The sequence below is a fragment of the Apium graveolens genome, chromosome 11 (genome assembly GCF_009905375.1).
Source record: "Apium graveolens cultivar Ventura chromosome 11, ASM990537v1, whole genome shotgun sequence".
NCBI classification, from domain to species: domain Eukaryota; kingdom Viridiplantae; phylum Streptophyta; class Magnoliopsida; order Apiales; family Apiaceae; genus Apium; species Apium graveolens.
The window spans coordinates 95,669,790-95,694,645 of record NC_133657.1 but is presented as its reverse complement, the minus strand read 5'-3'; the positions used below and the strand labels follow the sequence as shown (position 1 = coordinate 95,694,645).

General features: G+C 35.1%; 2 protein-coding genes across 2 annotated transcripts; both read left to right on the top strand.

The window, feature by feature from the left end:
• Nucleotides 1–6,882: 6,882 nt before the first annotated feature.
• Nucleotides 6,883–8,502, top strand: LOC141695708 (CENP-B homolog protein 2-like). Its single transcript, XM_074499935.1, has one exon. It carries the CDS (start codon nucleotides 6,883–6,885, stop codon nucleotides 8,500–8,502), a length of 1,620 nt encoding a protein of 539 aa, XP_074356036.1.
• A 284-nt stretch (nucleotides 8,503–8,786) lies between these two features.
• Nucleotides 8,787–10,963, top strand: LOC141698339 (uncharacterized). Its single transcript, XM_074503025.1, has 3 exons — nucleotides 8,787–9,591; nucleotides 9,769–9,869; nucleotides 10,823–10,963. The coding sequence occupies exon 1, from the start codon at nucleotides 8,879–8,881 to the stop codon at nucleotides 9,533–9,535; it is 657 nt and encodes a 218-aa protein (XP_074359126.1). The 5' UTR covers nucleotides 8,787–8,878; the 3' UTR covers nucleotides 9,536–9,591; nucleotides 9,769–9,869; nucleotides 10,823–10,963.
• Nucleotides 10,964–24,856: the final 13,893 nt, after the last annotated feature.

The window sequence follows — 24,856 nt, the reverse complement described above, 5'->3', positions numbered from 1 at the left end:
TTCTGATAAGCTTTTCCTTTATCCCTTGCTTGTTAGGATTTCCTACATTCAGTGGCAAAGTGCCCAAACTCATCACAATTGTAGCATATGAACTTGCTTCTGTCTACCATCCATGTCTTGTAACGTGATCTAGAAGATGAACTTCACCTCTGACCACGATTGCTGATTCCAAAACCCTTAAAGCCTTGCTTCCTTCTAAACCTGATGTTACTGAACATCCCAGCTAAGTTGTCCATAGTAGGTCATCCATACCTTGCATCTTCTCAATAGTATAGTCACTAGGATTACCAGAGAGGCTTACATCATCTTTTTCAGCTTCAAAGAGCGTTTCAGCTTTAGACTTAGGCTTTTTAGCAGTAATGTCGAGCTCTTTGAGTTCACTGGCTACAAGAGAAGTTGTCGTGAGTAGTTTAGCATTCTTGATATCAACTTACCACTACCATAGATGATCTTCCTTTGTTCCTTCCCCATCTCATATGTCTTCAACTTACCATATAAAATCAACTCGTTCATGAACAGATGATGCCTTATTCTATAGATGGTAAGGTTGGACCAACATAAACTTCCTGTTGACTTCTCTCTGAGGATAAGTCTTTCCATGAATACTCAATTCATTCAACAATTTATTAAGTCTTTCAAAGACTTGTGTTATGTTTTCTCTAGGAAAGGACTTAAACGCCTCATATTGTGAAGTCAAGATATCCGGTCGATTTTTCCTGGCATCCTGAGTTCCTTCCATAAGCAGTTCTATGGTCTCCCACATGTGCTTGGCACTTTCACAAAACATAATTTGGAAAGAATGAAGGTTGTTTCCTAGTAAATAGAAAGTTACACGAGAATTTTTTACTTCTAAGTCACGAAGACCCAAAAACTAATACAAAACTAATAGCACCGATACATGTGAGGAATTGTTGCCTAGGTGACTCGATCCGAAACTAGTCGGTGACCTGATGATGCCATGGGAGCATGAAAAATGCTGGAAAAGATTTGGAGCTTCAATCTAATTGCAAAGACTTTATGTAAGGAGTAGTTCGTGATTCCTTACTTGAAATGCCCGAACCCCCAAAAAATGAAATGGGCCTTAAAAAAGTACATGAGAAGAACCATGAGCTACGTTCGAGGGGCAAGACTGTCACTCAAACGTGTCATATTTAGGTTATATATGTCGGAGATGATGGATGATGACAAAGATAATGAGAAGAAGAGATGATGGATACCTGAAGCACGCACATAGCTAACTCCCAAAGGCAGTTCCTGATAATAACCATAAGTTACTTCATGAGGTCGATTAGGCTAAACACATAGCTATAATAACCATGGAGTAAGTGGCACAATTTTCATGAGAAAGTGTGATATACAAATATGGACTTCCGCGAATCCCAATGGCGGATGATGAACATCAGCTCAACATCAAGGATTTTAAAAAAATATACAAACAAACAATTATGAGGAGAATAACCGTGATTCCTACTTCATGCTTGTCCAAAGTGAATAAGCAAGCCATGATGGTCATGTGAATAGTCTTTGATGGGCTGAAGAAGAGGACCGAATATTCAAGAAATGCTTCAGCGGGCTATCTATTTCCCATATCATGGGTGAATCGTGTCACTTACAAAGTAAATGCAGGAGTTACGTCATTATTTTTAACCTACAAGGATAAGGTTGGGATGCCCTTTGGAATCACTCCATCCCACGATCGAGGCCTTTGAGTCCGAGAAGAACGAAAAAGACATGACGCATGCTCTAAATTTGATTAAGCCAAAACCGGGATTGCTGAGAATCAGAAATAAGTTTCTTATAACGTAAAAAGTAAAGGCATGATTTTGTTGACAATGGACATTACTCCTTAGAGAGATTAATGCACCCAGAGTTGGGTAGAAAGGAAAGTTGAATCCCAAGTTTCGAAGGGCCGCATCTAGTCAATAACAGAATTAGGATGAGGCTCATACAAGCTTGAAAACGTTTAAAGAAAAGGAGGTATTTTATACTTCACACACTTTAAACCTGAGGGTTTAATTAAATCGAGCATGCAAATAGGACAACGCACTAAGCTAGACAAACTAAAAAAATAGGGGAGGGCACGTAGAGGCCACGCTCCATCCATTTGAAGGAAAGGAGAAGGCACGCAAACGCTCGTAAAGCCATGATATTATTCGATTAAAGAATCGAAAATTTGTAAGTGGCAAGAGGAGAATGTTCTTATAAGTTAAAGTCCGGAATAAGCTTCGATTTAATATATTATAGGCTCAAATCGGGTAAACGAGCAAAAACTTATGGCTATTGAAAGGCTTTCAGCTCGTAATTCGGGATTCCTGATCCAAGGGGTCAGGATTCCTGATCTAAATTGTGAATCATTCGATCAGGGTTCTGAATCCTGATCCAAGGGGTCGAGATTCCTGATCTAAATTGTGAATCGTTCGATCAGGGGTCAGAATCCTGGTCCAAGGGGTCAGGATTCCTGATTTAAATATTGAATAGTTCGGCCAGGGCTCAGAATCTTGGTCTAAGGGGCCAGGATTCCTGATCTAAATTGTGAATTGTTCGACCAGGATCCTGACCGTATGGAATCCCGGTCGAAAATCCCACGACAAGGAGAAATCAGTCCATAATTCGGTAAGCATCTTGGTCAAAGGGGGATTTCTGTAAAAAAATAAAAAATAAAAGATATATCTGAATTAAATTTAATTCAAGATTTTTAACCCGGTTTGGGCTATTATTCGGGAAATTTTATCCGAGTTGAATTTAATTTGAGATCTTTTAACTCGGTTTGGGCTATTATTCAGAAAATTTTATCTGAGTTGAACTTTAATCGAGAAATTTTAACCCAGTTTGGGCTATTATTCAGAAAATTTTATCCAAGTTGAATTTTATTTGAGATTTTTTCACTTAGTTTGGACTATTATTTGAGTTGAATTTTATTCGAGATTTTTAACGCGATTTGGGCTATTATTCAGAAAAATTTTATCCGAGTTGAATTTTATTTGAGATTTTTTAACCTGATTTGGGCTATTATTCCGAAAATTTTATCCTTGTTGAACTTTATTCGAGATTTTTTAACCTGATTTGGGTTATTATTCAGAAAATTTTATCCGAGTTGAATTTTATCTAAGTTGAGTTTTATTCGAGAATTTTTAACCCAATTTGGGCCATTATCGAAATAAATTTAACCCAATGGACTGTAAAAAAAATTATCCGGGTAGGACACTCCTGACATGGGGCTCATATTATTCAAAATATTGAATAAAATAAATATGATTACTTTTCAATAATAATATTTTTTTTAAAAGGAAGTGAAGTAAAAAAAGGAAAAGGACAAAAAATACGAAGGATCCTACTACAACAACAGGCTGATCGAAATCACCACGATCAGACTACAATTGGAGCATAATTCGATCAGCGCACTTTACCACGATCAGACTACATTTGGGTGTAAAATTGTTGTTTGGTACCCGAGGTTTAGCGCACTTTACAGAATGGCCCCTGAAGGTTTAAAATGACAATTTTACACTCATGATTTTAAAAATTACAATTTAGTCTCTGAATTTTGCAAACTTACAGAATTAGTCCTGGTAAAATTATGAAAAATACCCGAAGATACGGAAAACTTCCTAAATTATTAGGAAACTTACCCGGAGTTATAGAAAAATTCCTAAATTGTTATGAAAAATACCCAGAAATACGGAAAAATTCCTAAATTATTAGGAAAAATTACGACAAATACCCAGAGGGACGGAAACATTTCTAAAATATTAGGAAAATTATGAAAAATATTCGGACGTACGGAAAAATTCCTAAATTATTAGGAAAACTACCTTGAGGTACGGAAAAATTCTTAAATTATTAGGAAAAATTACGAAAAATACCCAGATGTACAGAAAAATTAAACCCGGAGGTATGAAAAGATTTCTAAATTGTTAGGAAAATTATCCAGAGGTACGGAAAAATTTCTAAAATATTAGAAAAAATTATGAAAAATAACCGGAGGTATAAAAAAATTCTTAAAAATTAGGAAAATTACCCGGAGGTATAGAAAAATTCCTAAAATATTAGAAAAAATTACGAAAATTATCCGGAGGTACAATAAAATTCCTAAAATAAGAGAAAAAATTATGAAAAATACCCGGAGGTACAGAAAAATTCCTAAAGTATTAGAAAAAATTACGAAAATACCTTGAGGTGCATAAAAATTTCTAAAATATTTAAAAAATTACGAAAAATACCTAGAGATGCAGAAAAATTCCTATATCAGGAAAAATTACGAAAAATATTCGGAGATGTATAAAAATTCCTAAAGGATTAGGAAAAATTAGAAAAAATACCTAAAAATAGGAATAAGGAAAGAAAATGAGTATGAAAAATTAAGAAAATTTCAGAAAATACCATGAAGCCTCGGATAAGGCAAATCATTGTAAATGTGTAGGTTGCTCCACCCTTTACGCAGGTTGCTCCATACTTTACGCTAAAAATGATACCGCTGATAGGTTAAGAGTTAACTTAACTTCTACGAAATATCGAGTGTGTTTCCTAGAAGTTTGGGGAAAAATGATAGGGAATAAGAATAACCCTAATTGCGGAGTTAATGTCGCATTAATTAGACCTGATTAGGTAAAAGGGAAAAACCCGGTTAATGAGGATCAAAATCCTAATTATTTAGGATTAGGATTTTGATCCTCATAAATTAATTTGGTAATTAATAAGGGGGCTAATTAAATATCCCGATAAATATGTTCAAATAAGTAACTACTTCTACAAGAAGTAGCCTCCAAGCACCCTAAATTCAGAAGAAAACTAATTCCTGCTTTCTAGGACTCCAAAGTCCAATCAGAGGTGGAGACTTGTCCATCAAGTCACCCAATTCTACCCTAATTCCTAGACTCTTAACGTCTATATAAAGGGTCTTATCCCTTCAACTTCAGCAGACCGTTTTGGACAAGAGCTCCATACGTCACCACTATGAAACCACGTTTTGGAGCACAACTCTAAGCATCGCGAAACCGCGAAGGCATCCTACAAGTCACGAGACCATACCCGGAACGATGTTTTAGACATGAAATAAATATATGTTTTTACCCATAACATCGAAACATAACAATAATATTCAAGAATGTATAACTGATTTCAACTATATTTTTCTCAGTTTACCAGGGAGCTCCCTATGTTCATAAATTCAAAATTCTGAAACTAAGCTTTATCTATTGAATACTGATTGAAATTTTAAAATTTTACTGTAACAACTTTTGTCAATTGCATTGGTAATAATATTTTTGTATATGTTAAAATTGGACTTTCTTTAATCAAAAATTTATATTGAATAATTATAAGTACACACAATTGGTAAATTTTTATTGTTAATTAAACTTTTTTTGAATGTTAAATTTAAGATAATTAATTAAAGATTTTATTAATTAGAATATGATATTTAATCAATCTAAAATCTAAATTTGTTGGTTAGAAATGATGAAAAATAGGGTGGTGGCCCTAAATGTCACTTTGGGGTTGAAAATGACCCTAAATATCACTTCAAAACGGTACATCGTGTAACGTTTATGCAAAAGACCGAAAACGGTATTTCGTGTAGCGTTTTGGTATTTTAATTTTTTTATGCGCAAAACGGTAGATAAAGTAACGTTTTGGTACAAAATGCTATATGATGTACTGTTTTGAGTCAAAACGCTAGTTCAACTAACGTTTTGCACATTAATAAATTTTTTTGTTTTAAAAAATAAAGTATCAAAACGGTACACTATGTACCGTTTTATATTTTTGAAAAACCGTTTTATATTTGTGAAAAAAAATACAAAACGGTAGACGAAGTGTCGTTATGAAGTGACATTTCGGGCCATTATTCTCGAAAGTAATATTTTGGGTCATTTAACACTCAAAAATGACATTTTGGTTCACTATTCTGAAAAATAAGAGTTTAAAAATTTATTTGTATTATAATTTATTTGAAAATGAAATCACAATACATATATTTGAATCCTAGGGGTGAGTTCTATGGAGTCTACCTTTTTATCGGAGTCCTCGGAGTCCTTCTACGTTCTGCAAATAAAATATATTGTAAAACGTGTTATTTTGCAAAACATGTTACACAAATAGCATAACTTCAACAAAATCATGCAAATCTCATATATTTCCGGTACAATATGTATGTTCTGCAATATGTTCTGCAACATGAACATTTATGTTCTGCAAACTAAACATGTTTTGTAGAATATATATTTTTGCAATGTTCTGCTTGTAAAATGTATGCAATCTACAAGATTTTTGATAGAATAGTGATGTTTGTCGAAAAATAATATGTTTTGCAATATTTTAAGCTATATTTTACTTGCAGAACATATATGGACTCCGAGGACTCCAATTAAAGGTGGACTCCATAGAACTTTACTCTTGAATCCTAATCGTATTGTAATATATATATTGATGGGAAGCTGAATTAGATTCGATTTCTTACACTCGTATATACAGTTAAACCTCTTTAAAGTAATACCCTTGGGACCGGGAAAAAATATTACTTTACCGAATTTATTACTTTATCGATATAATAATATTTTATTACTTTATCGATAAAGTAATATTTTATTACTTTACCGAATTTTTATGTTTACGTGGTACAGTATAATATATAATGTACGTATAAAAACTAGAATTAATCACATGCAATGTATTTGATCTAAAATTACTTTTATTATGATTACTTATATCCAAAAACTAGATGCATGCATATTAAAATTGCACCAGATCAGTACATAAAGGTAACATGTGTTGTGTACGTTGTATTGAAACTCAACCATCTAATATTTATTGTAATTCTTAAATAAAAATACATGAAGAGACACCATAATATTAATGATAAGACTTTGTGATTAACTATATAAAATGATAGAATGGTACACTACAGACACATACAATATCAACTTTGTTTTACAGTATACACCAATGTCTTCGCATCATCTAAAAGGAGTGAAAAAATCAGCAATCACAGATAAGATAAGGAGTGCTATTTGTGAATATAAAAAGGAGAATCCAGGTGTAAGCCAGAAAGATTTACAAGCATGGGTACATCAAAAATATGACTTAGATATCAGTCAATCAACTATATCAAACACACTCAAGAGAGCCTCGGAATACTTGTCCGACGAGAGGAAACAAAGTGATGTCAAAAAACACAAATCAGCAAAATATCCAGAGTTAGAGAAAGTTTTGTTTGAGTGGTTTCTTCAAAGGCAAGATAAAGTTAATATGTCTGGAGAAATCATTCAAGAAAAAGGAAAGGAGCTAATGAAGAAAATGTATGGGGAAAGTAATTCCGATTTTAGCTTTTCCAGTGGATGGTTAGAACGTTTCAAGGCAAGATATGGAATCAAATCTTATCGGCGTTTTGGTGAAAGTGGTTCAGTGATGATGGAGAACATTGAAAATGCATTGCCAGGCATCCGATCAAAATTGGATCAATTTCAGTTGAAAGATATTTATAACATGGATGAAACGAGATTATTCTATCGACTTGAAGCTGACCATTCACTAGCTACCAAACAGCTAGAGGGCCGCAAAAAAGATAAAGAGAGAATCACTGTAGTTGTGTGTTGCAACGGTGATGGGTCTGACAAAGTTCCACTTTGGATCATTGGTAAGTACGCCAATCCTAGGTGCTTTAAAAATGTGAATATAAACAATCTTAATTGTGTGTATCGTTTTAACAAGAAGGCTTGGATGACTGGCTTGCTTTTTCAAGAATTTGTTACTTGGTTTGATAGTAAAATGAATGGCAGGAAGGTACTTTTGATTGTTGACAATTGTCCTGCTCATCCAAAAATAGTTGAAGGCTTGAGAAATACAGAGTTGTTCTTTCTACCTCCTAACACAACATCTAAGATTCAACCATGCGATGCTGGAATTATTCGAGCATTTAAAGTTCACTATCGGCGTCGTCTATATTCTAGCATGTTGCAAAGTCTTGAAGTTAATGCAACAAATCCTGAAAAAGTTAATATCTTGAATGCTATTAGTTTTGCTAACATGGCTTGGAATATTGATGTGAAAACAACCACAATTGCAAATTGTTTTCGGCATTGCAAGATTCGTTCAGAAGAAAATGATGAACAAGAACTTGGAGAAATAAATGAAGGTGTCGAAGGATTAAATGAAGTTATCTCTAATTTACGATATAGGAATGTGATGGATGTCGAGCATCTCTTAAACTATCCAAACGAGAATGATGCGGTTATGGAATCACCTACGGATGAAGAAATCATTGAGTCGGTAATGAGCACTGATGAAGGGACTGATCCTGAACCCGACGATAGCAATGTCATCCCAAGCGTGTCATCAAAGGAAGCATTTCAAGCACTCACCACTTTGAACAATTACTTGTTACAACACGAGCAAAACATACCAGGAGTTATTTTTGCTTTACATAAAGTCAAGGACGAGATTAATTTTGGCTTTGGTGGAAAGAAGAAACAAGCTACAATAGATTCATATTTTAATAAGAATTAAATTTTGTAATCATATACATTATACAGTATATATATATATATAATTATGGAATTATTACTTTACATATTACTTGGGCCCTTAATGACTTTCGAATTTTTTATTATCTTATGCTTTTAGCGAGAATATTACTTTACAATATTGGCCCAAGTTGGGACCGATGAAAATTATTACTTAAGCGAGGTTATTACTTTATCGGATATTACTTAATCGAGGTTTAACTGTATGTTGCATTGTATCGTTATATATAGAACAATCTCTCATGATTAAAACCCTAAGCTAAACGAGCAGTAATCGGGAAGAACACAAATACTGGTGACTTTTGATAATCGTTTTCTCCCGTTAGCAATTTTACTTATATAGTGTATTTTAAATTACTATGGGAGAAAGAAAAGTGTTGAACAAGTACTATTCGCCTGATTTCAATCCTGCCAAAATTCCGAGGAGAAAAGTGCATGCAATCAACAACCAAATTAAGGTTCGTATGATGTTGTCCATGAATATTCGATGCAATTTATGTGGAAATTATATTGGGAAAGGTACCAAGTTTAATTCGAGAAAAGAAGAGGTTATCGGGCAGAGATATCTAGATACTATCAAGATTTTTAGGTTTTACATCAAGTGCCCCGCTTGTTGTAGTGAGATCACTGTGATCACCGACCCACAAAATTCTGATTATATTGTCGAGTCTGGTGCATCCAGGAATTTCGAACCTTGGCATGAGGAACAAGAAACGAGGGAAGTTGCGGATGCTATGGAATCTCTTGAGAACCGGGCTCGAGGTTTGAAAAGAGAGATGGGGGATGTTGTTGCGTTGGAGGAGTTGCGGTTTATAAAATCTAGACATGCAGATGTTAGTGTTGATGCATTGATTAATCACCTGGTGCCCGAGAAGAAGGATGAGTTATGTCAAGAGGATGAAGCTTTGATTAAATCTGAGTTTAGTGGACTGGAAAAATGTGTCAGGAGGATTGATGATTTTGATGATGAAGAAGATATTTTAGATAGTAAAAATAAAAAGGAATATTGTGAATAGGATCAAAGAGGCGAAATGAGTAGGATGGGAAGTTTTGTGTGTCATCCCCCTGAAAGGTTGTTCATTCAGTTGATCACTGTTGATTTGTGATTTAATCAAGATTTGTTTGTTTAAATTAGCCCTCTATTTATTATCAATATGTGTGTATACAACTGGCTAGCAGTTCACTTCATGGGATACTTTTACTGTCATCTGGTTTTACTATTAAACTCATTACTATTGTTTTTCAGCAGTAATTCGCCTCTTGCATCAGTTGAACGGCTGGAATCATATTATCATATACAACCATAACAAATTTTTGGATTGAGCAGAATGGTATCACCTACGGCAAAGGGTAATGGCTCTTCAAGTTTATCCAATTTTAATAGTCAAGCCATTTAAATTAATTGCAATCACTGTAATTGAATTGTTTCCGTAATTGTGTCACTCTGTATTTTTCCACGTTGCACAATAATAATCTTATTTTATATTAGCAGTTTGATAGCTAGGCCTTAAAAATAATGAAGATTAAAAGAAGAGGAAGAGTAATAAGCTGATTAGATATGCAGTGTCGTGTGATGTGATGGGTGACTATCCAGCACGGTTATTGAACTTGGAAACTAACAGCCACTGCTATACAAGGGAATTTGATGAATGGATAATGTATCATTTATATGTACAGAATATGTGATTCAGTGACAAAGTCAGTTTTTAGTTTGGCTGTACTTGATAGAGTTTTTTCAGTGTCATCTGTGTTATCCTGGGAAGTTATTAGCGTAACATTCCTCAAATGGGATATTTAAATTATGGAAGTAGTATGAAACTCAAGAAGTTTGTGGCTGTTTAACGAAGCATGAACTTGCTCAGAGTTCAGCTTACAAGTATCTAATCCACATAATTTTGTTTTTCTGTGGCTGTTAACATGTTGAGTTATTCGCGAAAGTGATTGGATTGGTGGGTCAAGTATGTAACTAGTGCTCTAGATTTAGTAGGCCGCGTATAGCTTAACTCTGGGAGTTATAGTTGATAGTTACATCAGAATGGTGACATCATGCAAGTCTTAGTGGACTGTTAGGTCCTTTAGGCCAGCTTGATTTCGCTCTGGAGCTCTAACTTGGACCTATTGACAGAGAGACTTTGGTCACCTTACCAGTGTTGTTTTACCTTGACATGCATGAGTTCTAATGGAAAAGGATGATAGTTTCTCTCATTTTCTTTGATTGATTAAGTACTGCCTGATAGCATTAAAACTTCATTACTATTGGCTGACCAAGTTTTTTCTGCATTGTGCATTTCTTTCTACCATAGGAATATGTATCTTTGCTCATCCCCTGGCGCCCCATCTATCCTTCCATCCATTTCCCAATTCCACTCATTTAATATCCCTTTGGCAACAGAAAGGAGAGAACAAGAAAGCTATCTAGGCATGGGCTTATGGAGAGAACAAGAAAGCGGGTAATGCCTTTAAATATTTCTTATTTGAACCAAAGATCTAAATATTTAAATTTTTTTCCTTCTTTTCTGGATTAGAAAATATCAGAAAGTATTCCTATGGGGAATGGAAATATAATTTATGGACAAATTTGATCTAATTGAATTGGATTCAGTTTTGATATACTAGAAATCCGAATCCTAATCGATTCTGGCAAATTTTGAGGAGAAAACTACATGCAAACAACCAGTTAAAGGTTCGTACGGTGCGGTCCATGAACATCCGATGTAATTTAAGTGGAAATTATATCGGAAAAGGTGTCAAGTTTAATTCTAGAAAAGAAGATATTTTCGGGAAGAGACATCTACATGCTATCAAGAATTTTAGGTTTTACATCAAGTGCTTCACTTATTGCAGGGAGATCACTGTATTAACCGACCCACAAAATTCCGATTATATAGTAGAGTCTGACGTCATCATATTGGAGCAAACAGCATAGTGTATATCTTCTTTGTTTCTACTCTTTCCGTTCATTGCCTTTGAGGACCAACTGAATAGAGGACAGGTTATTAATTATTTAATAAGTTGCTTTTATTTCTTTTTTAGCAAATAATAACACATTTCAATATTAAAATACCTGGCCGAAACATCAATGCATATGCATATAGTGCAATTCAAAATTGTGAAAAATATCAACAGTTTAGTTGGACACTTGTTTTATAGCCTGCGCTGGATGCTATGTTTGTTGAACTCTACCTTATTTTCCCACACTAACTCCATATATGATTTATTTTATAAATCCATAAATCAACGTGTTCATTTCGAGCCTAAAAATCAACAGGGTTTGTGTTTGGACCACAATTTTTTTTCTCCATTAATATTGAATGCTGGCAACATCTTCAGTAGATTTACCAGGATTGCTGATGAGTGATGCACTATTTGGAATGTTGATTGTTCTTTTTATTCAAAAGGCGATCAAAGTATGGGCTCGCGCATAGAATAGTCTGATCAACCTATTATATTCTTTTAAGATTTGCTAAACTGTACATATCAATATCATTGTTCAAGTATGCTCTCCTCTTGAATGTATTGACATCAGGGAAATTGCAACAGCACATTGTACTTGTGAAAACAACAAAGATATATCTTCTTGCTGGAAAACACGCTGTTTGATATTGGTAAGCATCTTAAATGCCTGCTTGAATGGATAGGATTTTAAATAGTTATCTTCCGCAGGTTTAAAGTTAACATATTTAACTTCTGTTTCTTGAACAAACATGGGTAATCACCGGGCTAAGGCTAGGGTTACTAAACGAAGTCTTAAACACAAGTATTTAATAGAAAAAGCTATACAAATTTTCAGTTCAAGACATAACTATATGCATGTATACATTATAGCAAATCCGATGCTAATGCTAATATAGCTACTATAACTATTGGAATATTTTGACACAAAAATGTAGTTTGTTGCCTAATAGAACTCTGGCTTCAATATTTGACTCCTGATGCCTGATGCCGCTTTTTTTTTTTGCTGATATAGAACTTAGACCCGAAATGCTTACCTTTTTAAGGATAGAAAAGCTATATTTGCCTATTTGGTATAGAACCAAGTCACCATTTGTAAATGGATGCACTGGATTTATCATTTTTAAATTTGGTTCCATGTTCAAGCAATAGAACCCGTTATAGCACTTCACTGGATTAGCTCTCACTCATGAATTCTTCTTTATAGGTATAAGCAACTTTAATCTGAGAATTGAATAGCACATCTAAAACCAGGCATGGATGGGGACTGGAATTATTTTATTTGGTCGACATTGATAAGTTTGATATTACTTATTTAGTACAAGAGGAGGAAAGGATAGTTAAAGATGTTCTAAGCTCCCTCCTGGTCCTAGGGGCTGACCAGTTTTTGGCAATGTTTTCGAGTAGTGACCATACATTATGGACATTGCAGAAAGGCAAGTTTTAATATCAGCTAGCTTAGGTGCAGAAGATCAGCATGAATCTGTTGTCTCAGATCAGTAAACAAGATATCTAAAGAAATGGAATCATAAACCGCTATATGCTCTGGATACTAGGAAAAAGGCTGCAACTCCTCAGACTTTCAGCATTCCTGCAGAATTGTAGCCGAAATGTGGGAAGTAAAATTAGCTTTTCAAACTAAATTACTTTCTGTTGGAAACGTGTATGGGCTTTATCAAAATATAACTAAAAACTTTATATAGTTTAAGCACACAACTGATGTTATAATTCAAACAAAAATACAACTTGCTTTTCACAAACATGCTTCAGCCTTTTTTAAAGCTTTTTTGTTCTCTCTGTTTTTCTCATTTAGGTAATAAACTACAAACTACCATCCTTCTATTTATAGGTTACATCTGAGATCTGATTACTTCATGGCTTACATCAGTAAATTTATTACATAATAAGATTTTTACTAGCTAATCTACAAAGGATGACCATTCTTAATTCTGAGCAGCTGTGTAAATCGGGAGGAACTCATCTATCCAACTATTTAGACAACTTGATTAATTACACAGCATGTACAACTATATATTAAGGTGTATGCAAGCACGTAGTAACTAGCACCATCTTTTACTTCATCTTATACATATGGTTCTATACCCACAAGACTTTGCTTCACATTTATATGCAGCCTACCATTTTCCTCGGCCTTGACTTCAGAATTTCAATTCCAAATTAATGTTTATTCATTTCTTGCTAGATATGTATTCAGGATGTAGACTTCTGATACATATAGCTAGCTGTAATACTTATTAGGATGGTGGAGAGTTTGAAATTATAACACTCCCCCTCAAACTCGATTCTCCATTCCGAGCTTTTTTTTTCATTTTTTGAAACATATCCAGTTTTAACGGCTTCGTAAATATATCTGCTAAATTTTCTTCTGTGCTGCAGTGCACTAACTCCACGATTTTATCATTCACTTGTTCACGAAGAAAATGATATTTGATATTGATGTGCTTGCTCCAACTGTGTGACACTGGATTTTTTGCCGGAGAAATAGCTTAACCACATAGCTTGACATGCACACGCTGCTGCTGTGATGTATTCCGCCTCACATGTTGAGAGAGCAACTGTTTGTTGCTTCTTCTATGACCACGAAAAAATTGCAGAACCAATGTGAAAAGCATAGCCTGAAGTGCTTTTCCCATCATCCAAGTCACCACTATAATCACTGCCTGAGTACCCAACTATATTTGAATCTTGAGAATTGGTATAAAACAGACCGTTATCAAGCGTACCTTTTATATACCTCAAAATTCTTTTAGCTGCCATGAAATGTTCTTGTTTCGGTTTCTCCATGTACCTACTAACCAATCCAACCGCATACGTAATATCAGGACGAGTGAAAGTTATGTACCTCAGGCTTCCAACCAAACTTTTGAACAATGTCGAATTAACCGACTCTCTCGTTGAATCAACTCGGAGCTTTATGCTTGCTTCTGCTGGTGTGCTCACCTCCTTGCATTCCTCCATTCTGAATTTCTTCAAAATCTGCTCCGCATATTTTTTCTGTGACATAAAAATCCCATCTCTGTTTTGCTTCACCTCGACTCCAAGAAAGTATGACATTTGACCAATATCTGTCATCTCAAATTCATTAGTCATAACTTTCTTAAAATCATCAAACATACCAGGATTGTTTCTGGTAAAGATCATGTCGTCCACGTATAAGCAAACGATCATAATATATCCCCCTAAATTTGTTTACGTGTCGAGAGCATGCTCGTATGGACTCTTCACAAAACCATTTTTTTGAAAATACTCATCAACCCTTGTGTTCCACGTTCTCGGTGCTTGTTTTAGACCGTACAATGCTTTCTTGATCCGATAGACTTTATCTTCTTGGCCTTTTTGAACATATCCCGGAGGTTGCTCAATATAGACTTCTTCTTCGAGATAACCATTTAGAAATGCCGACTTCACATCCATTTGATAAATCTTCCACTGGTTATGAGCGGCAATTGCTGTAAGAAGTCTGATGGTGTCAACTCGTGCAATCGGAGGAAACACCTCATCATAGTCAATGCCATATCGCTACTTGTAGCCTTTAGCCACTAGTCACGCCTTGTATTTCTCCACTTCTCCATCATGATTCGTCTTGGTCTTGTAGACCCATTTGACACCAATTGCTTTGTGTCCTTCTGGAAGATTTGTGAGCACCCAAGTTTCATTCTTCTTAATTGCACCAATTTCTTCATCCATGACTTTGTTCCATTTGCTTTCTTTAGAAGCTTCATCAAATGTAAATGGATCACATTCAGCCATTAAACTAGATAATGAATAATCAAAGGTTGTTTGTACTGGACTTGTAGCTTCGTAGATATCATCCAGACTCCGCATTTTTCTAGTTGCTCCCCCTGAACTTCTGTTTCCACTTGAATCCGATGGTGTTGATGCAGGAGTTTGTTGATTCAGACTTTGTGGATGAGTTGGATCATCATCTCTACCATCTTCTATATTGGGGTCGTCGTTTCCATCATCATCATCAACATCGTTGAAAAATAAACCAACAACTTTTCTTTCTTCCTCGCTCCATCTCCAATAATCTGATTCATCAAACTCAACATCTCGAGAAATGATTAATTTCTTCGTGAGGGGATTATAGAGCCTGTACGCCTTGCTCCTTTTGTCATATCCGGTAAATATGCACTTCTCGCCTTTATCATCTAACTTCTTTCTTTTCTGATCAGGAACATGGGAATATGCAATGAACCCAAAAATTCTGAGATGTCCCACTGATGGTTTGCTACCACTCCATCTTCGTTTGGAGTTTTGTTTCTGACACTTTTTGTTGGACAACGATTTAACAAATAAACTACACATAAAACGGAGCGACATTGGAAATGGCCACTAACTTTGATGATTCTAGTTCGGAAGGGATGAAAGTCCTCCATGAAGACGCGATGATCGTCACACTATAATATAAAACTCTGAAAGATTCTTGGCAAATGGGAATTGCTAATGTCCAACTTGCCTTTTATGATATGTTGCCATGATTAAAGGTCCGATTGAGTCGGAGGGGCAGGTCCTCCCAAAAGAAGACGTGGAATTCCGAAAGTTCGACGAGCAATAAGGAAATTCAACAGCAGATACGATTCTTATCCACTTGTAACCGGAGTACAGTGAGAAAACGAAGAGGAATTCTTTCCCTTGGCAGGCGAAAAACCACAAAACAGTAAGCTAATTATAAGGATGACATTTCTAAGGTACCACTCCTCATTAACTTTTTAATATTATGTATCTTTTTGCTGCTTTTATTTTTAGAAACCAGATGCCACCTACCAAATGTTAGAAAGTAAAATTTTTTGAGCATATCTATTGAAAGACCACGAGAGTCTATGGTATAATAAATTTAAGAGCCTAGACAAGGCAGAATACATGAAACACCTCCAAGAGGCATTTGAAGTGACGATGCACCACAAGATGATGTTAAATCGTATAATGTGTGCCTTTGAGGTAGGATCCGTAAATTTTTGGACCACATTTCTGAGTGGGGAATCAAGGCCAATGTTGATAAGATTCCTGGTTATGAAACCCTCATCTTTTATTAAGAAAATAGAGAAACTAAAGAGTGTGATTTGGGAGAGGTTCATCTCCGAATCAAGTAACAAGTGCTTGCCCTTCTTCACAATATTGAAGAAAGCAAAGGACCCTTTATGGATTGATGAAAGCCATGTAACCTTTGAGAAATTGAAGAAGTAGAAAATCGGAACACCAGAAGAAGTACTAAATTTATACATAGAAAACTCAATAGTGTAATTGAGACTTTCCCTTGCAAGAAAAGACATGGAGGTTCAGCAACCCACATGTTGGGACAATGAAAAATTATGTGAATAACTCTAGTATTGAGAAGTTCGCGTTAACCATGACCACGGTATGAGGAAGTTAAACTATATTTCCAAATGTGCAAAACTAGCCCCGGGAGGCACAATGCACAACCCTGAGGCTGGTGAAAGGTGGTTTAAGTGGACAACAGCGCCTGACAAATTTAGTATAAACATGTACATTATTTAAAGTTCAAGATTTGACCGACTTCATGGTTGAATGTCCTATTGACAACCAAGAAGTCGGGGGCAGGATGAGATACCCTATGAGGGCAAGGAAACATGTAGGACAAGATAAAGATATCATACTGAAGTACTATTTGGTTCTCTATTTTGATGGAACATTCAAAACAAAAGTGAGTATTTCAAATTCATGACGGATTAATCATATAGTTAACCTCGACATTGGATTTCTCAATAACGAATGAAGAAGTTAAAAATAAGGCCTCTATGGCCAGACTTGGTTTAGCTCGAACCTTGAGGGTTGAAAACCTCAAAGTCTATGGAGACTCCGTGTTGGTGATTTCTCAAGTATATGAGGAATTCGAAACTAAGTATGAGAAAGGCATGCGAAGCCGTGAATAAATTCAATGGATGTTACGTAATGTTACATCCTAGTGGAGGAAATCATGAAGGATAATGTCCTATTTGAGTTTGCATGTTCAACGACAGAGATTTATAAAATTTGAAACCTGAAGCATGGATTCCAAGTTGATACCACCAGTAGGTGTGGAAAATTGTTGGGTTAATTTTATGAAGGTTTACCAAAAAACTAGTGGTTTTCCAATACATATGAGGCATGAAAGCCATTGGAAAAGCGCCTAGGTACGCTCTGGTTGAGAGATGTTACATAAGAAATTCTTTGTGATTCCATACTCGAAATACCTGGGACCCTAAGAAGCGGAAGTAACCTCGAAAGAAGTTCATCCATGAACAGCACCCGGGGGGCAGGGCTGACAAAAAAAAATAGTCGAGCAGAATTCAGCTCAAAAGGAGACTCGATCTTGACCGAAATACATTTCAACCAGGCTGTCTAAATTAAAGATAAGTCGACGAGAAGGCTGGAGTGTTAGAATCAATAGATTCGCCAACAAGGTATGAGAGACTTGTGAAGTCATGACTGAATTTGATGAATTCTACATCCTGAGGAAGGAAGGCATGAGGGCTGTGACTCAAGAGATACAAAATTATACGGGAAGTTTTTACTTCTAAGTCTCAAAGACCCAAAAACTAATACAAAGCTGATAGCACCGCTATGTGCGAGGACTCATTGCCTAGAATTCTTGACTCGAACTAGTCGATGACCCGACGATGCCATGTAAATATGAAAAATGCTGGAAAAAGCTTTGAAGCTTAATCCGATTGCAAGGACTTTATACAAGAAGTAGTTCGTGACTCCTTACCTGAAATGCCTGAGAACCCCGAAAAATGGAGTTGGTCTTAAAGGAATATATGACAAGAAACGCGGGTTACGTCCGGGGTACGGGGCCGACACTCAAAACTTACTTGTTGGAATTCTATTGGCTAAAGATGATGGCTGATGCCAAATATTATGATAAGAAAGTATACTTGATGTCGGAAGCACACACATTTCCCAAAGGTAGATCCTGACACAAAGAGGATTGAGGCTAAAACCCTTGGTTGTATAACCAACATCCAAGTGACACAATTCCCGAAGAAAAGTGCGATATAAAGGTATGAACTCCCACGAATCCTAGTGATGGGTGATAGAAGACAGTACAACATCAATGATGTGAGAAGAGCGATAATAAATCCTGCACCGCAACTTTTTCTCACCCCTAAATGAAAGGGCAAGCCGAGGTAGGAAGTCGAGTAATCCTTGATGGACTGAAAGAGGGAAGAATACTCGAGAAATGACTAGGCAGACATGCCACTTGCAAAGAAATGATAGGAGTTATTCCATTCTTACTGGCTGATAAAGCTGAGGTTGTGATGCCATTATGAATCACTGAAACAACTCCAAAGGCTGAGGTCTTTGAGCCCGGGGAGAACGAGGAAGACAGGACACATACTTTAGATTTGATTAAGCCAACACCGGAATTGTTGAGCATCTGAAACAAGTTTCAAGGCGTCCCGAGTTGGGCAGAAAGGAAAGGCAATACCTATTTTTGAAGAGTCATCTTAAACATGAACATATTTGGGACAAGGATCCCACAAACTTGGAAGCACTTTGAGAAAATAAGGTACTCAGACTTGACATACCTTAAACCTCGAGGTTTAGTATAGTTGAGAATATAAGTAGGACAACTCACCTGGTCGGACTAAGTAAAAATAAGGCTCATAGAGATCAAGTTAATTGAAAGCTCGTATAGGCTACTTTACGTTAAATTGAGGGATCGAGGAACGCAAGAAAAAATATGAAGATGCCATCATTAGTTAGATCTCATAATAAGCTTCATTTCGGTATATTATATGCTCAAATCAGAGCGAAAAGTTATGGCCATTAAAAGACTAGTAACCCGTAATTTAGAGTTCCTGGTCTAAAAGACTAGGATTCGTGGTCGAAAATCAGTTCGAGCAGAGTGTTAAAATCAACCATAATCCGACGAGAGTCCTTGTTGGAAGGGGGCTGCATCCTGGTCGAAAATCAATCCGACCAGAGCGACAAAATCACACATAATCCGACGAGAATCAGGGTCGAATTCGACCAAGATGCATCATGGTCGAAATTCTACAAAGAATTCACGTCAAAAGGGTACGAATTTCTGATCTGAAAGGTGCAAATTCCTGGTCTACAATGATTAGAATCCCTCAATCATGTTGCATAAGACCCCTCCACAAAAACTTTATTTATTATTCAAATAATAAATATAAGGAAGAAAAATATTACTAGAAATAATAATATTAAAATTCAGATAGAAATTTATCCGTGTGAAATTTTATCCGGGTTGGACACCCCTGATTTTGGGGCCAATGTTATTCAAAAAAAATTTGAATAATTAAATATTATTATTTACTAATAATATTTTAGTAAAAAAAAGAAGAAGAAAAAAAAAGAAAAAATAAAAAAAAGAAGAAAATAAAAAAGTGAAGAAAAAAGAAAAAAGAAGAAAAAAGAAGAAAAGAAAAAAAGAAAAAATAATAATAATAAAACCTCAAAATCGAGATGGATCCTGGCTAAACTCAAAATCGACCAGACTGTTCAAATTAAGCACAAGTCGACCACAGGTCTCCTCGAAGGTGGGGAGGTGTCATGCCAAAAATGCAACTGGGTACCCCATGTTTCGCGGACTTTACAAGATGGTCCTTCTAGTTTTACAAGCAACAAATTTGACCCTATAGTTTATTAAATTATAAATTTTTCCCTGAAATTTCTGAAAGATCCATGAATTTAAAAAAGTTACAAATTTAGACTCGAAGGTATAAAAAAATTTCTAAAATATTAGAAAAAAATATGAAAAATACCCGAAGATATAGAAAAATTCCTAAAATATTAAGAAAAAATATGAAAAGTACCCGGAGATATAGAAAAATTCCTAAAATATTAGGAAAAATTATGAAAAATATCCGGAGGTACGGAAAAATTTCTAAAATATTAGGAAAAAATATGAAAAATACCCGGAGGTATAAAAAAATTTCTAAAATATTAGGAAAAAATATGAAAAATACCCGGAGTTATAGAAAAATTCCTAAAATAATAGGAAAAAAATATTAAAAATACCCGAAGGTATAGAAAAATTCCTAAAATATTAGTTAAAAATATGAAAAATATCCGGAGGTACGGAAAAATTCCTAAAATATTAGGAAAAAATATGAAAAATATCCGAAGGTATAGAATTTTTTTTAAAATATTAGAAAAAAATATGAAAAATACCCGAAGGTATCGAAAAATTCTTAAAATATTAGGAAAAATTATGAAAAATACCCGAAGATTCGGAAAAATTCCTAAAATATTAGAAAAAATTATGAAAAATACCCGGAGGTACGGAGAAATTTCTAAAATATTAGGAAAAAATGAAAAATAACCGGAGGTATAGAAAAATTCCTAAAATATTAGTAAAAAATATGAAAAATACCCGGAGGTACGGAAAAATTCCTGAAATATTAGGAAAAATTATGAAAAATACCCGGAGGTACGGAAAAATTCATAATATATTAGGAAAAATTATAAAAAATACCCGGAGGTAGAGAAAAATTCCTAAAAGATTAGGAAAAATTATGAAAAATACCCGAAGGTACGGAAAAAATTCCTAAAAATTTAGAAAAAATATCTGCGAGTACGGAAAACTTTTTGAAAATTTAGAAAAATACATGTGAGTACGAGATAATCTTCGAAACTTAAGGAAAAATACCAGAAAATTCTTAAAAATAGGAATAAGGTAAGAAAATGAGTATGGAAAATTACACAAATTCCAGAAAATATCCTGAAGCCTCGGATAAGGCAAATCAATGTAAATCTGTAGGTCACTCTACACTTTACGCTAAAAACGATAACCCGGATAGGGTAAGAGATAACCTAACTTCTACGAAACATCGAGTGTGTTTCCCAGAAGTTGGGGGGCAAATGATAGGGAATAAAAATAACCCTAATTGCGGAGTTAATATCGCATTAATTAGTCCTGATTTGGTCAAAGGGGAATGCCCAATTAATGAGGCCCAAAACCCTAACTATTTATTAAATTCGTAATTAATAAACGGGCTATTTAAACAGCCCAATGAATGTGTTCAAATAAATAACTACTACTACAAGAAGTAGCCTCCAAGCAACCCAAATTCAGAAGGAAACTAATTCCTGCTTTCTAGGACTTCAAAGTCCAATTTGAGGAGGGGACTTGCCCATTAAGTTACTCAATTCTATCCTAGTTCCTAGACTCTCAACTTCTATATAAACGGTCTCACCCCTTCAACTTCAGTAGAACGTTTTGGACAAGAGCTCCATACGTCACCACCATGAAACCACGTCCTAGAGCACAACTCTAAGCATCACAAAGTCGTGAAGGCATCCTACAAGGCACAAGGTCATTACCTGGAATGTCGTTTTAGACTCAGTCCTCGAAGGACATGAAAGTCACTACGTCCTTGGTGAGCTCTCGCTGCCATAGCCCCGAGGGAAAGCATCACCAAGAACTACGTTTTGGCTTGATCCTTAGCATACGACAAGGTACGTAGGCATCTTGTGAGGGCAGATTCAAGCCACGAAACACAAGCGCAACCATTAAAGCTCGAAGCTTATCAAACCCTAACATTAAATACACGTAATAAATAAATATATGTTTTTTATCCATAACATATTCAAAATTGTCCCAACAATAAGAACGACTTGCCAGCTTCAACAAATAGACTACTAAACACATATTCCGGTGAAATCGCCATAAACTCCGACGAACTCGAAGTTTTCCGGCAAAATCGAACCAGGAACTGTTTGTTCTTCAAACTTGTCAATCAATTCCTTTTTGCACGATCTAATTACTGTATACATCAATTTAACTAATAACCCCTGAATCGAAAACCCCTAAATTCGAATTAAGAATATTCAAACTCTATAAACCCTAATTTAATAATTCGAATATTAAACATCATTTTGGACATGTTATTGAACTGCAAATTAGTCATATAATATACCAAAATGACTAGGAAGAAAATATCTACATGATTCAAGCATCAAATCACACAAACAACATCAAGAACAAAAACTCATATTTTAATTCTCAAATAATTTGAATTAAAATAAATAAATGAGAAAATCACCTTGATTTCTACACTAAAATGGATGATTGATTATGAAAGGAATTTTCGAGAGCTTCGATTTGATATATTGCACGCCCGAATCGGAGTTCGATAACGCCTTTGTTCGTCGTTTGATTCTCAAAAACGCGACATGAATTCGACATTTTCTCTGTATTTTACGGGGTTTTACTGACTGATTATGATTATACGAATAAAATGAAATGATAAAAGGGCTATATATATTTTTGGAATATTGGTTCATTTTGTATCATTTTGGATCGTTAAATTAGTTACTTAGCCGCTAAGTAACTGCAAAAACGATTCGATTTGATACCCGTACTGGATAATTATCCAAACCGGGCTTCTTAGAAAACACTTTATACGAAAATAATGTAATAATATCCCATCTTTCAAGAATACAGGTTTTGTTGGTACATCGAAATGATTATCGTATCGAAAATTATGCTCTGGGCCGCGCACGGGTCAAACCGTAATCCGGATTGAAAAAGTCAAAACATGGAAAATGTCCGAAATTACCAGATTAGGTTAGGAAGGAGTTTTCAGAAGATTTTCGGGTTGTAAAAACGTAAAAACGGTTGAAGTCGGACGATTCCCGGCTTTATAAAATAATTTTGTAATTATTCAGAAAATAATTAATAAATTCATAAATTAATATAAAATCATATAACATTCCAAAAATTACCAGAAAAATACCTTAATTATCTATATTTTATTCTGGTCATAAAAAAATTAACATACTTATACTTTACCTCATATCAACATCCACATAATAACGCCAATCGTCAAATATTTCACCAGAAATCACATAATAATCAAATAATAATCATTTAATGATAAAATATTACACGCTATGTCCCGGATATTATAGTAGTTGATTTAGATATGTATAGAGAGTAGAAGAGTTATACTATAACATATCTTATAATTGATAGATATTGATTGTAGTTGTGTAGTATATAAACACATCATAGGTTATCACAATAGAAGTGATAAGTGCTTTACTCGAGTGTTCGTATAACCTAACAGCTCTTAAGAATATTGTTCTTGAGAGAGTTTTGTAACAGTCTATTAAAGATCAATATAAACTGTTTTTTGATTCATCTTTGCTTAATTTACTTCAGTAGTACATCGATTTATTTAGTAATTATATCCAACCCCCTTAAATAATTATTTTAATGGGCAACACTTTTGATGACTCAATATTTCCAGAATTGTGTTGAGTCTGACTATCCGATCCTTGTTCTTCTCCTTTTTCTGCTCCCCCTGAGTTCTTGCCAGCTTGATCTCCAAACACTGAAGCTTGAGGACTAGTCCCTGAGATAGTTTGACTATCACTACTTGTTCAACGATCATTCCAATCAGAATCTGAATCAGAATTATGATCATCAGGATCATTACCATAATTATTATTATTATCTGGAACAACTTCAGGTTCATCTTCTCTATCGGAAAGATCTTCAACATCAAGATTATCACCATAATCTTCCTTCTAAATACTTGGGAGCTTGGCATCATCAAATGTTACATTAAGGCTTTCCACAACCTTTCAATCACGAATCACATATACCCTGTAAGCCTTTGACTCCAGAGAATAGCTCTAAAAGATACCTTCTTCAGCTTTAGTATCACACTTTCCAAGATGCTCATCGTCCTTAAGAACGAAGCATTTTCCTCCAAACACATGAAAGTATTTCAATGATGGTTTCTTGTTGGCCATTAACTCATAAGGCTCTTCCCATACCTCTTGTTGATCATGGTTCTATTTTGAGTATAGCATGCAGTGTTAACTGTTTCAGCCCAAAAGTAGGTAGGAAGATTGGCTTCATTAAGCATAGTCCTTGCAGCTTCAACTAATGTTCGATTCTTCCTCTCAACCACTCGATTCTGTTGTAGTGTTCTTGGTACGGAAAACTACCTTGGGATGCACTTCTCGGTTCAGAAATAATTTAAATTTGCATTTATGAATTTTGTTCCATAATCTAATCTGATTGTTCTTACAGGCACTCCAGCTTCTAACTCAATCTTGTTGATGTGATCAATAATCATATCAGTTGCTTCATCCTTTGAATGTTAGAATAACACCCACGTGTATCTGGAATAGTCATCAACAATCACTAAGCCATATTTCTTTCTTGACATAGACATGACATTGATAGGGCCAAATAAATCCATGTGAAGGAGTTGTAATGGTTCAGTGATGTCAGTCATTGTCTTCTTCTTGTTTGATGTTCTCTTTGACTTACCCTTATCACATGCTTCACAAAGTCCATCCGAACTAAATTCCATCTCGGGCAATCCTCTCACCAATTCCCTCTTAATCAAAGAATTCATGGTCTTGAAGTTCAA

Excerpts from the sequence above, each read along its gene's own strand:
- LOC141695708 (XM_074499935.1), top strand. The coding sequence starts at position 6,883 with ATGATAGAATGGTACACTACAGACACATACAATATCAACTTTGTTTTA.
- LOC141698339 (XM_074503025.1), top strand. The coding sequence starts at position 8,879 with ATGGGAGAAAGAAAAGTGTTGAACAAGTACTATTCGCCTGATTTCAAT.